The sequence below is a fragment of the Rhopilema esculentum genome, chromosome 4 (assembly GCF_057945365.1).
Source record: "Rhopilema esculentum isolate cy_ngs chromosome 4, ASM5794536v1, whole genome shotgun sequence".
NCBI classification, from domain to species: Eukaryota; Metazoa; Cnidaria; class Scyphozoa; order Rhizostomeae; family Rhizostomatidae; genus Rhopilema; species Rhopilema esculentum.
The window spans coordinates 2083532-2096979 of record NC_142818.1 but is presented as its reverse complement, the minus strand read 5'-3'; the positions used below and the strand labels follow the sequence as shown (position 1 = coordinate 2096979).

Genomic DNA, 13448 nt, shown 5'->3' with positions numbered 1-13448 from the left:
ATATATTGCCCTATCAACACTGCTATTCATTTTGTTACAGATAGGCCCTCAGTTTTCATTTATGTTATGAAGCCATTTTTAATGTATTTATCGTCAGTAATGTTTTTCTACTAGTTTCAATTTCTATCTGGCATACATTTTTGCCAAGTTGAGATAAACTGTTTCTCGATATGCATGCAATGCCTCGCATTGAATTTTGCCATACAAATTTGGCTGCCAGTGCAATGAACTTTAGCCCACTGCTTTCCGAAGACCTTATTGCTAATCTGTGAAGCGTATATACTAGAACTGATGGTAGAATGATGCAGCAATGCTTGCTTAAATGCTATTTTCATTTCAGCCCTAGAGCTGTTCATATAATGTGCCTCTGCGTATAGAACCAACAAAAAAGGGAGCTTATGAAAGGTTTGATTTTACTAGATATTAAGTTTCTCGAATGTTCTTCTAACGTTGAAGTTAGTGATTTTAGCTCCGAAAGGGAAAGGCAAAGTAGAGAGTAAAGGAAAAAAACTATATCACACATGACAAATACTGTATGCATGATGCGTGATTGTATATTTTTGTAGGGAATGTGCCTGGGGATATTTTGAAAATGATTTTACTTTTGTGTTTAAAATCATCAGTGTATGATTTCGCTGAATTATCTATTAGGGAACTGGATTATGGGATTGGTGATACCAAGTCTGCTTTGGCTTCCTATGTGTGCAGAAAGTGGTGTGGATTGTATGTTAACATTTTCAAATGCTATGTACCTAAGTACCTTGTGGGGGGTATTTCTCCTTGCGAACAGATGTTTAAAGTCTGATGATTTCGCAAGTGTTTTTTCTTGTTACCTTCTTTTGTTGTCATTAATTATGTAGTCAATCATCCCTTGATAAAAAGCAACCTACCCCATTTCCTGCCAAGCACTTGTTCTAATTTCCTTCATATTTTATTCATCTTTTTGATGAAAGAACGAGACTGAAAAACCGTCAGTTGAAATTTGGAATTGCTTATTCACTGGCGAATGGAAAGTCTTTTTTGACTGCAGGCTTGGCATAAAAAAGTGAACAATCTGAGTGAAACAGCAAGATCGAGCTCAATATTTGAGATGAAAGCAAAATAAAAGGACAGGTGCTATATACATCTTTAACAAACTCACACTTGTACGTTGCAACCTGCTGCCAATAATAGCTTCGGTAAACAAACAGAAGAAGCCACTTGTTTCAGTCTATTTTGCTCGTATGCGCTCGTTATGGTTGATCTAGAAACAATTAGGGCGCGATTTTTTTGAAACAAGCTCAGGCTTAGAACTAAGTACGGAGCTTTCGACGGCCAATGCTTTCCTGTACAGCTCGTTAATAATGGCTTTTGATGATATCTGTCGAAAAGAGAGTGCATATACATATTTAATGAGTTGTTCAGTTTCAACTTGATACGAGAGAACTCTCCCCTCGGTATTCAGTTGAAGGTTTCAACTGCCTCAATCGGTTGTGCGTTATTGGTGAGCTCTGTAGAGATTTGGTAAGTTACCCAATTCTTCTTCATGCATTTACACTATATTTCCTTTCTTGAGCTGTACAATGCTTTAGCTGGCCAACTGTTATCTAATTAGGATTTTGATTGATCATTTTCTTTCCGAAGTTCATATAAATCAAATACTGAATTTGGAAGGACGGCTGACACGTGTATTGCGTTGCTGTACCGTGTTTGTTTCACACGACTTCGTTTGGTCATGAGTGTTCATCTTCAATGCAATAACATGAAAATAATTTTTAATTTCACCTGCCATTCATTAGCTTTTTTCTTAAAGCGGTTGACGAGAAACAGCTTGAATACAATGAACAGCACGAACGCGATGTTAAAACAGGAAACTCGTTTATTATTCTTTTTAGTCAAGAAGCGCAGACAATGAACTATGTTGGTTCACTAGTTCTTCTTCAGTATCTTCGGCTTTATTTCTGCGTTAACCTCAGTTCAGTTGATTTATGTTGCTCATTTCCAGTTTCGGTTTGTTCCTTCTGGCATCACTAATCTGAAGAACAATGCTCTTATCTGTAACTTTAATCAAAGTAGTGATTGAAAAAGAAACAGCAACTCACTTTTTGCAATACTTTTTGAAGCTTATTTAATTCGAGAAAGAGCTGTCATTGAATGAACCCAGCTTTTATTTGCATGCTTTGTGCATCGCAGTACTTTTAAATATCAACCGCTTGAAAATGTTTCAAAGCCAGCACACAACACCAGCCAATCGTTGTTATGAAACTAGCGAATTTTTAAATGAACTTTAGATAGACATTTATCAAATGAATCGGATTCCGGTCAACAACATGATTAAAACAAAGATAAAATAATCTTGTTTATACGGAATATGCAGTAAGCAAGGTTTCTATTATCAAACCTACAAGCTTCCCGCTGTTTCAACTAACACAAAATGTGTTAACTTCCAGTAAAAGGAGAAGTGATCCTACCTAGAAGTAAAATTGCCCTGAGGCATCTTTATAGAAAATTTGGCTGGCAAGGTCCTTCGCTTGCTGCCTAATGACTTCTACAATATTGACACAGGGTTTCCGTTCACAGCATGATGGAAAGATGCTAAAACGGGAAACAACAATCCTAAAAATAGAAAGATGTTGATCCCTTGAAGTTTTGACAAGTTCCCCTTGTCCCTTTAGCTTGCTGCCTAATCATTTTTGCTCTTCCATAACAATTTTTTCACATTTTTTCTTTCTTTGAGGTCTTTTTGTTATTTGTCTTGTATATATCTTTGCATCTAACTGGCGATTTTTGAGCATGTTACTTAACGAATATACGAATATATTAACACAACAAAAACTATCTTCGCAAACAAGACCAATTTCAAAAATGTCCCCGAAATTTTATGGAAATAAGAAATGTTTTAAATCATTCTTGTTCTCGGTACATGGTCTGCTGCCCAGTTTTGCATTAATCAGTCGCGTTTTCAGACGTCAGTCCTGCGTCACTCTCAGCTGTTGTACCTTCGTCTTTTTATGTTTAGGGCGTACTCAGTATGATGGGATAGCAATTGAAATAAGAAATAATTGAATTGCGACTTATGTAATCTTGGCTCTTGAGACATTTGCTGCTCTCCACAGGCTGAATACCGCATTTCTTTGATTCTAAGTCGCTGTTTTCAGCAAGCAGCCATCCGCTATAAGCCGCAAAAAATAAACCTCAGTAGAAAATAGAAGTCGCTTTTTAATACGAATTACTATTCACCGGTCGAACCTTCGCATGTGCAGACTCCATGTTGGCTTTTTTCTTTCCAGGTCGATTCGCGCCGAAATTCAATTATAGGCATGCGCTCTCTGCCAAGAAAGGGAATTGTGGGATTGAAAATATATTATACATCGAGTTCGGTACATGAAAAGTTCGTCGTTTGAAACCCAGCCGCGCTTTTCTTGGGTAGCACGCCAAGATTTGCCGATCCAAATTTTTCTGCCGCTCTTAATTAAATCTCCCATATCTAATCGATTCAAACGTCGCACTCCACTTAATTTTCGATTTAAGTTCGACACATGAGAAGCTCGACGTTTGAAACTGGCCTTATCTTCTGCTCAATGCCCTATAGACAGAGCTAAAACACGTTTCGGTTTGCAGACCAGAAAATGGCAACTCCGAGTTTCACGCTTAATACGATCAGGCAACTGTATGATACATATGCAAAAAGTAATCCTCTGATCTTCTATCTCATCACAGTCAAAATTAGCCTTTATATTCTGCCCATTATCGCCATCTGATTCATCAGTACTTGCTCCAGTCCAGACAAGACGAGAAATCTTTGCTGGATCTTCACTAGATGTAGTTTTGACGAATCTATATCTTGAGATAAAAAACGAATGATGTATTTCTAAACCAGAACAAATGAAATGAAAATGATTTAGTTTTTTCAACCAGAAAATAATATTAAACGATTTACGCATTTCCCAACGACAGAAAATGAGTCCCTGTCGCTGCTGAACGTCCATGAATAAAAGCCTAAAAAAATTACTGAAGATATTAATAAGCCCCGGCCTTCATATGATCAAAAGATGACGCTAGTTTTCGAAATCCGTTCTAGGCAGCTGTTTGACGCTGCTTAAAGACTACTCCAGTTTAATTTGATTCAAGAACAAACTCAAAATCATGAAATTTTGGTGTTTGTCTGCTGTGATGGAGATTAACTAATGTACATTCCATTGGCTATCTCCTTGTTTAGAACCAGGTTACCTTTTGACCATTAAAGCTATTCGCCAGCCCCACCGTTATACAGAAAAACCTCATAAACGGAATATTCCAAGTCTAGGAGCATGGGTAGTTGGTGGTTGAATAAGGTCTGATACCTTTGATTTAGGGCATAATTTAGTGCAATGGTGAAGAGGCAGGGTACCAGAATGTCACCTTGAGGTACTCCAGATTTAGAGTCATTGCGTTGCGAAAATTTTCTTCCGTAATTTCTTCTGCTAATCTTCACAGTTCTGGGTCCAGTCACTTTCATAAGAATGTAAATAAAAGTCATCTTTGCTTGGAAATTTTTAGTGAAATGGCAGAAATATAGTCGTTAAAACGAAAAAAAGGAAGTAATAAGCTTTGGAGAATTATATGATATGATTTGATTTGATTTGATTTGATTTGATTTGATTTGATATGATATGATATGATATGATATGATATGATATGATATGATTTGATATGATATGATATGATATGATATGATGTGATGTGATGTGATGTGATGTGATGTGATGTGATGTGATGTGATGTGATGTGATGTGATGTGATTGGTATTATATTATATTATATTATATTATATTATATTATATTATATTATATTATATTATATTATATTATATTATATTATATTATATTATATTATATTATATTATATTATATTATATTATATTATATTATATTATATTATATTATATTATATTATATTATATTATATTATATTATATTATATTATATTATATTATATTATATTATATTATATTATATTATATTATATTATATTATATTATATTATATTATATTATATTATATTATATTATATTATATTATATTATATTATATTATATTATATTATATTATATTATATTATATTATATTATATTATATTATATTATATTTATTATATTATATTATATTACAGTTCTTAGGTTGCCACAATTTCCTATATATTTGGTTACTTTTATTCTGTCTGTTTGACAACACTTTTCTGTTTGTTTTAGATATTTACTATTTGCTTTGCAAATAGCGCCTGTACACCTTTGCAAATAGCAGGCGGATTTTTTTCTGTTAATCATTTCCAGAACGGAGTTTGTTCGCTGTGACAGAAGGTCTTGAGTGATCAACGCGTCTCGTCACCTGCTCGTTTGATTGCATCGAATACACAACTGATGATAGAGAAATAGTAAATAGAGCATAAAGCGGACAACCGTTTCGCTCGGAACTAAGTCTGAAGACTACAGTTGGATATGCCGATTCCAGATTATTTTGTCGCTCTTCACTTGACAGTTAATGGCAAAAATGATGAAATGCTTGGGACAGACGAATCCGAACTGTCTACAATGGAAATTGTTGTTATCGACTCAGAGCTTAAAAAGGTATGTTTCACTGTTACGTATTCTTCATCAAGGATCCTTGTAACAAGAAACGTCTCCAAAGTCTTCTTTGCTATAATAAGCTTAGAAGTTATGAAAGCACAGATACTTTTTTTGGCCTTTTTGCCAGAATTTATAATTCAATGATAATTTTCGGAGCCTGAAAATATCATAAGTTTATAACTTCGTTGCCCAATTTTGCATTATGATTATTGCTATCAAAAAGGCACAATTAATCTGAATTAAAGCTGGAACTTTTAGAAGATTTTTTCATAATTAAATGTAAAGCATGTTATGCTAAATATTCAATATTGCAAATCTGCACATTTCGACTGTTTTTGACAAGAGCTTAACACGCTTTTGAGATTACACGATCGATCGTATTTCAAATATATTACCGCTACGCAAAGTTACTGTTTGCTATCATCGCTCAAGAGTTAAACGCCGTATCCGGTAACAGGTAATGTTGAGCCCGATTAGATCGTTGGAAAGTTTACCTGAATAATCATATTTGAACAATTTTTTACTAACACCATCTTGCACATGAAACGCCTAGTTGCCTATCCTGAGGTTTTTTGAAATTTAAATTTATCTCGTCCTAGTACAAAATAATCTATAGTAGTTTTGATATTTTTTGACGCATGGAAGATGCATAGATCAAAGAGGTTTGTTGCAACATGAGGAGGTCTTGGATTTCAAACTTTTCATGGCGAATGCATTTCTTTAACAGCAGTTTCTGTTGCAGTTACTTAAATGCCAGTCTATTTAGGAAACCTCTGGTAAACCAAGAAGCGAAAACTTGTTTCCTGTTTTTCATTTGTTCATATTTCTATCCCTTGCATAACAGTTACTATAAGCTTCTTTTGTTGTCTAATAAAGACATCGATAGATCTTCATGTCCATTTCTTATTCAGCATGACCCCCTCTACCTATATCAATGTTGGGGTGATTTTATGGGCTAAAATCGAATGCTGGATCATTTAGCTCTCATAAGACAGCAACATTTATATGGGGGGGGGGGGGGGAGTGGAGAAATTGATATGCCGCTTTTTTGGGAAAAATTGATAGCATGCCAAATTTTTAAGACAGAATCAAGGAGTTTTGGACACGATTGTAGATTAATCTAGAGCTGGATTTCATTTTCACATCGTCATTCGGTAAACATTTGACTGCGAATTCCAACTTCGGCATCGATTGGGTCTTGGATACGCAGATTTTTATGTTACTGTCCTCAACACTTTTTTGTTTCTCTCAAATTTCAGCAAGCATATAGATATTTTCAAACTGCATCAAAAGTGAAATGGTATTATTTTGCCTTAAAGCGCTAGAGATTTCAATGACACAATTAAACTCTGCTAGAAAGACTCTGGATTTTCGTTTGAGATGCCAAACATTCAACTTAATGTTTCGACTTACTAGTAGAAATTACCAGACTATGAATTTTCAACATAAGCAATTTTTACTTTAAGTGGCTTGATCCTAAGCAAGGCTATTTTTGTTACTCTTTGCATAACAAAAACAGGCAACAATTGACATTTTAGATTGAGAAAGAAAGATTGATAATATACATCGTTGAGTATGCCACATATTGTAATGGAATGACACAACAAAACCAATTAATTGCTATAGTAATCTAACCATTATAGAAGCAAGAGGGATGAGATTAGCTGATAAATAAAAGTCAATGCATCTAGTGGAGCCTGAACCAGTATTCAAGCTTTAGTGTGCCCCCTTCGTAGTTAGCTCCACAGGATTGTTTTAATCAATGGGTGGTTTTGCATCACAGAGTTGAGACATTAAATACTGACCTTGAAAACTCAATTTTAGGTGCTGCAGAGCGACAAGATGACAATTAGGCCTGAAACAGCTCTAGCCAAGGATGAAAAACGGCAACCGACAAAGAATTCGTTCACAGGAAGCGGCAAACTGATGAGTTTCAAAGAATCTGTAGAACAGGTGGGTTGCATGCAAGGAAACGAGGTCGTTTAAAAGCGAGATTTTTAACAGCTTCGATTGCTCTTTTTAGTCTGAATGTAAAGTGGTATTGTTAGCACAGTCGATTAAAGCTGCAAGATATTGTTCGACTCAAAACACCTTTGCAACAATTGGTAACGAATGCTAGAAGAATTATTTATTTAATGAAAAACTTGTCTTTAGAGAATTTTTGGAAATTTATGTAGAGTTTTTAGTCTAGCTTATCAAATATGAGATTTTCTATTTGTTCTATGCCACTTTTTAATACTATGGGATAATTTTTATATGCATATGCACTATTTTTATAAGAATATTTAGGCTCAGAATCATCAAATTTTTAACGATATTGCCCAGCCTTACCTCGCATGTTCTGTCTTATTTTTGACCAGTTGTTTTGCGACGTTCATCACTGACAATTGCGCAACTGACATATCTCCTATTTTAATAGGCGTGGGTTATTTTCGAGGGCGGGTGATTTTTACCTGAAACCACATCAGATTTTGAAAAATATAGATATATTAAAGCCCAAAACGAAAACTTTATAAAAATTTCGAAGCTTGACAAAGCTTATAGTATTCTTATCAAAACAAACCGTTAAAAACCGTTGTAAAATATTTTTAAAAAAACCGTTGTGAATTAAAGAGAAAATTTTTTTTTCATATCATCTCATTTTTTAGAAAAGGGCAAATTCAAATCATAAGAGAGCCTCTTTTCCTGACCTCTTTTCGTAAAGACTGCTCAGCGGCTTAAACTAAACGGCGCTCTCCAGCTTTGCCTCCATTCGACTCTGTACTCAGCTTGTATCCCGTTCCGAGATATTCAAGATAGCTATATCTTGATGAGATCGTGTTGGAAATATCTTTGGCTGGCATCCAAATTGGTTCTGGATCAGGGGCTTCGCTTAGCCATTGGTAGGAGCCATTAGCTATAGACCTCTCTTCGATGCATGTAGCCCCGCCCCGAGTGGAAGATGAATCTCGACGTTCCACCTGCAAGAACGACCAGCATCTTAACGTCTAATATTTGGAGTCACTAAAATTTTGCTTTTTCGTTTGAAATAAAACATTTGCTGTTCATAAAGATTTTTCTTGGCTCTGGCACTCAAAGTCATTTCAATTCTTTCTAAATTGTAGATCATATTTGTTTGTGTTACTACCGACCCCTCTGGTTTTGATGTCGTTCGCAACTATTAAATATAATACTGCGTTGATTACAAAGGAATACTTATTTTTCAGATTGATTTGACAATCGCTACGTACACAGATAAAGGCAGCAAGACCATTTCCTTGACAGCCTGTGACAACCTACAATTTCGCCAGTGTTTGCATCCACAAGCCATTAGGAACGGCATCAAGCTAAGCATGGAGCTGCATAAGTATCACAATGTCTGTCACGAGTACACTAAATGGTCGGGAAAAAGCTTTACGTCATTGAAACAAATAGCCGAAGGTATGTTAAAGATTCGAAATGCATGTGCTCCTTTTGATGGCAGTAGCCACCAAGTGCAGTACTAAAATTTTTAAATAAAATCATCGCTCTCTGGGGTTGGTTCTATCAAGTTTTTACCTGGAAATGCTAAGATCGATAGTTAAATGTCATCGCTGTCCAGTATTTACTTTAGTGCTTATATGGAAATGCTAAGATCGATAGTTAAATGTCATCGCTGTCCGGTATTTACTTTAGTGCTTCTATGGAAATGCTAAGCTCGATAGTTAAATGTCATTGCTGTCCGGTATTTACTTTTTGGTGTTTCTCTGGAAATGCTATGATTTTTTAATTGCTTGAATTTTTCTCTTGAAATGCTAAGATCTGTAAATAATTGTCATGGCTCTCTGGTTTTTGCTTTGCTCAAACGTTTGAATCCATTGTTATCATATCAGAACAAATGAAAAAAATGGAGAATTGTTGGCAATGTTCAATCATTGATGAGTCTGACTGGCTGTTAATTTGCAAAAGCGGAGATGCTTCAAGTAAACATTATTCGCATAAAGTAAAGATGGAGGACTCGCAGAGTAGTGTATTTGCAAGAAGCTTATCTCACCTTTTTGTTGAACTTTTCTTGAACGTATAAAAACTCGGTGTTGCTGTTATATCTTCAATCATTTTATGTCTCATTTTGCAATTGTGAAGTGCATGAAATTGCATTCGGGATCACATTGTTTGAGATTGAGCAGCAATTTTGTCATTTTAGATGCTGGTCTGGACTATGACTTGATAGTTAAGGATGGCAAGAGTCGTCTATGTTCGGAAATAGTCATTGACTTGATCAACAAAGGTAACACCAATATATTTTATCTTTCTATTCAATAACACGTATTTCACTTGTATCAAAATAATCTATAATAAAGATTCCTTGGTTTTATCGGCTGTACACAGATTCGATCCATTTTAACTAGGGATTTAGGTCTGTGTGCATTAGTTCTTGACTGTCTTCTTGGCAAAATGAAAAAGTATGGAGGTCAAGCTTCTTCTTTTTACTATTTACGTAAGTAGACAGCTAGCATATTTGCTAGCTCTTTTATGCAAGCTCTTTTAGGAGACAGCTAGCATATTCTGCGATAAATGATAGATTAGTTTGAATTATGCAATCGAGAACATTTTGCTAAAAAACTTGGCATCCAAAGATATATTTAAGGACTTTACATTAAAGTGATTTTGCATTTCCTTCAACTGAAGCTTTATCAATACTCCACTTTGCAAAAAACATACTGTGCTGCTCTGTCCAATTAGCATTTTACTCTTTTGTTAGATTTGGTAAATTACCAGCCAGCATATTCTATAAACGCGTCATGATTCAAGTTAAACTTTTCGACTTTTAAACGGCCTTGACGCAGCCTTTTTTGTAATCTCAAAAGTTGGCTGCCTGTATAATGCGTTTCTGCATGGGCCAAGATGCAGGTGCTTAGATAATTTTAATGTTACACGTTTAAACCTGATGGACCTGAAGTTATAAGACACAAGTAGCATTTTTCATTTTTTTCATTTTTCCTTAAAGTTTTCCTTAAATCCATGCAGAAATGCATGGATTTTACACTTATGCTTTTCTGCATGGGGCAGCTAAATTCAGAATTTCACCGCATTTCTTTTAAAAGCATATTGACAATTGTGAGGCAATTGTTACGACCAGATACATACATGTTCTTCAAAAAAATACATGCAAGAACATTTATGATTAATTGAATTTTAACTCGGACCTAACCGAAATGCGTGGTAGTTCTTCAATCCTATCGATGGTGCGATTGATGTTCTATGTCATGATATTATTTGAAAGAGGTGAAACATAAGGTTTTTATCTTAAAGGCGTCTAAAGGCTGGCTTGTGCCCAACACATATGCCCTTCAGGCCACCCACAGCTAGGCCCAACTTGTCTGCTATTGTTCGGCACTTGCAGAACCGCACGTGACACCAGAATCTTTTTTAAGCATTGGTTCTCATGGGTCTCATTATAACAATACTCCCTGCTAACTCTTCCAAGGAAAAATCTCCTTTGACATGGGAAAAATGCAGCATGATGAAGATATAATTTAATTGTGAGTCACCGGCTCACTGCAGACGGCTGGCTACACAGTAGGAAATTCACGAAGAATTCCTAGCATCAAAGTACCTGCTGTTTTGTGCATGTACATTTCTGCTAAGTGATCTTAGGCTGGTATTGGAATATCCATTACCCATGTTAGCAAATCGAAAGAATTATATTTTGCAGAATACGATAGTAGTCTGTTGAATATAATAACGATCTGCAGAATATCATAGCTGTCTGAAGAATATCATAATATCATAGTGGTATGCACAATGTCATTGCTGTCTGTCGACTATCATAACAGTGTGTAGAATATCATTGCATCCTTTTGAATATCATAGCTATCTGAAGAATGTCATAATATCATAGTGGTATGCACAATGTCATTGCTGTCTGTCGACTATCACAACAGTCTGTAGAATATCATTGTAGCCTTTTGAATATCATAGCTATCTGAAGAATGTCATAATATCATAGTGGTATGCACAATGTCATTGCTGTCTGTCGACTATCACAACAGTCTGTAGAATATCATTGCATCCTTTTGAATATCATAGCTATCTGAAGAATGTCATAATATCATAGTGGTATGCACAATGTCATTGCTGTCTGTCGACTATCACAACAGTCTGTAGAATATCATTGCAGCCTTTTGAATATCATAGCTATCTGAAGAATGTCATAATATCATAGTGGTATGCACAATGTCCTTGCTGTCTGTCGACTATCACAACAGTCTGTAGAATATCATTGCATCCTTTTGAATATCATAGCTATCTGAAGAATGCCATAATATCATAGTGGTATGCACAATGTCATTGCTGTCTGTCGACTATCACAACAGTCTGTAGAATATCATTGCATCCTTTTGAATATCATAGCTATCTGAAGAATGTCATAATATCATAGTGGTATGCACAATGTCATTGCTGTCTGTCGACTATCACAACAGTCTGTAGAATATCATTGCATCCTTTTGAATATCATAGCTATCTGAAGAATGTCATAATATCATAGTGGTATGCACAATGTCATTGCTGTCTGTCGACTATCACAACAGTCTGTAGAATATCATTGCATCCTTTTGAATATCATAGCTATCTGAAGAATGTCATAATATCATAGTGGTATGCACAATGTCATTGCTGTCTGTCGACTATCACAACAGTCTGTAGAATATCATTGCAGCCTTTTGAATATCATAGCTATCTGAAGAATGTCATAATATCATAGTGGTATGCACAATGTCATTCATGCGCAAGAAATATGCTAAATCAACTTTAAAATTGTAATTTATTTCCTTTTGAACTGTTTTCTCATTGATTACCTTCATATACGCAGAAACGAGACCTCAAACACAAACAAGAGGCTGATGGCCTCCAAAATCCCCGTATAACCTTCAATTGACCAAAATCACTTGGTTCCATAAATTTCGCTCTCGGGCGACCATTCCCCTATTCTCCGCCTGGTCTATTACGTGAGAGTGGCTGAAAAAATATGTTGAAATCAACAGCGGCGTTTGTGAATTACGTATTAGATAAGGTCATGTAGCGACTCGTCTCCTCTGCGCATATCTCAGGGTCCTAATAAATTTTTTATCTATCTTGCCGCCTGACCGCTCTGAATTTTGTCTTTGTATAAAGATTTTCTACTGAGCCTTATTTTGGCTGACTGGAAAATTTTCCACAGATATGTAATATTCAAAAAAAAGGGAAGAGGACACGCTCAATTGACCAATTATATGACTAATGAAATCTAATTTTCATCATGAAATCAGTGAAGATAAAGTAGCAAAATAATCTACCCTACCAAATATGAATTAACATTGTCTAGTTTTTCGATCGATAATCATCGGTTTAAAACAGTAAGATATAATATGCATATATAATAACAGCAATTTGGAACGTTCAGAGTGACTCATTTTTCACAGCATATGGAAATACCGTGAGATAGATGTTAATTATGTATTACCTTATTTAAGACATATGGCGTTGTTACGAGTTCATTTGAGGTTTTTGGAATTTTTACTTCAGCTTTTCTTTTTCTACGATGTACGATATTTTCAAGCATATCTTCAGCATTTGTGACCTATTGTTTTGGGTTAGTTGACTGCGTTCTTGCTATTTCATTAAAGGAAAATCAACATGCTTGTATAAGGTCAAAATAAAATTGTACTTACACCATAAAAACTAACATGGGCTCTCCTAAGGTTAAAAGTAACCCAGGTCAAACAAGCGTTTACACTGGGTACTGTCGATTTTGTAGTCTAAATGGGATCAGGGGCAAACCCGGGTTAGTTTGATAACGACGCATGCGTAGCTTCAAAATGTCAAGTCAGCTTGCTCCAACAGATCTTGATTTTCAGTCAGTAA

At 35.3% G+C, this 13448-nt stretch overlaps 1 protein-coding gene across 2 annotated transcripts in view; it reads left to right on the top strand.

Annotated features, from left to right (window-relative positions):
• The first annotated feature begins 450 nt into the window (after positions 1–450).
• LOC135690728 (epithelial splicing regulatory protein 1) overlaps positions 451–13448 on the top strand; it is a 42340-nt gene continuing 29342 nt past the window's right edge. For both annotated transcript variants that reach the window (XM_089115026.1, XM_065208369.2), the window contains exons 1-5: positions 451–1503; positions 5211–5585; positions 7410–7538; positions 8792–9005; positions 9748–9831. In XM_089115026.1, coding sequence (XP_088971152.1) covers positions 5457–5585; positions 7410–7538; positions 8792–9005; positions 9748–9831 — 556 coding nt within the window. In that variant the 5' untranslated portion in view covers positions 451–1503; positions 5211–5456. The remainder of the gene's footprint in view (positions 1504–5210; positions 5586–7409; positions 7539–8791; positions 9006–9747; positions 9832–13448) is intronic.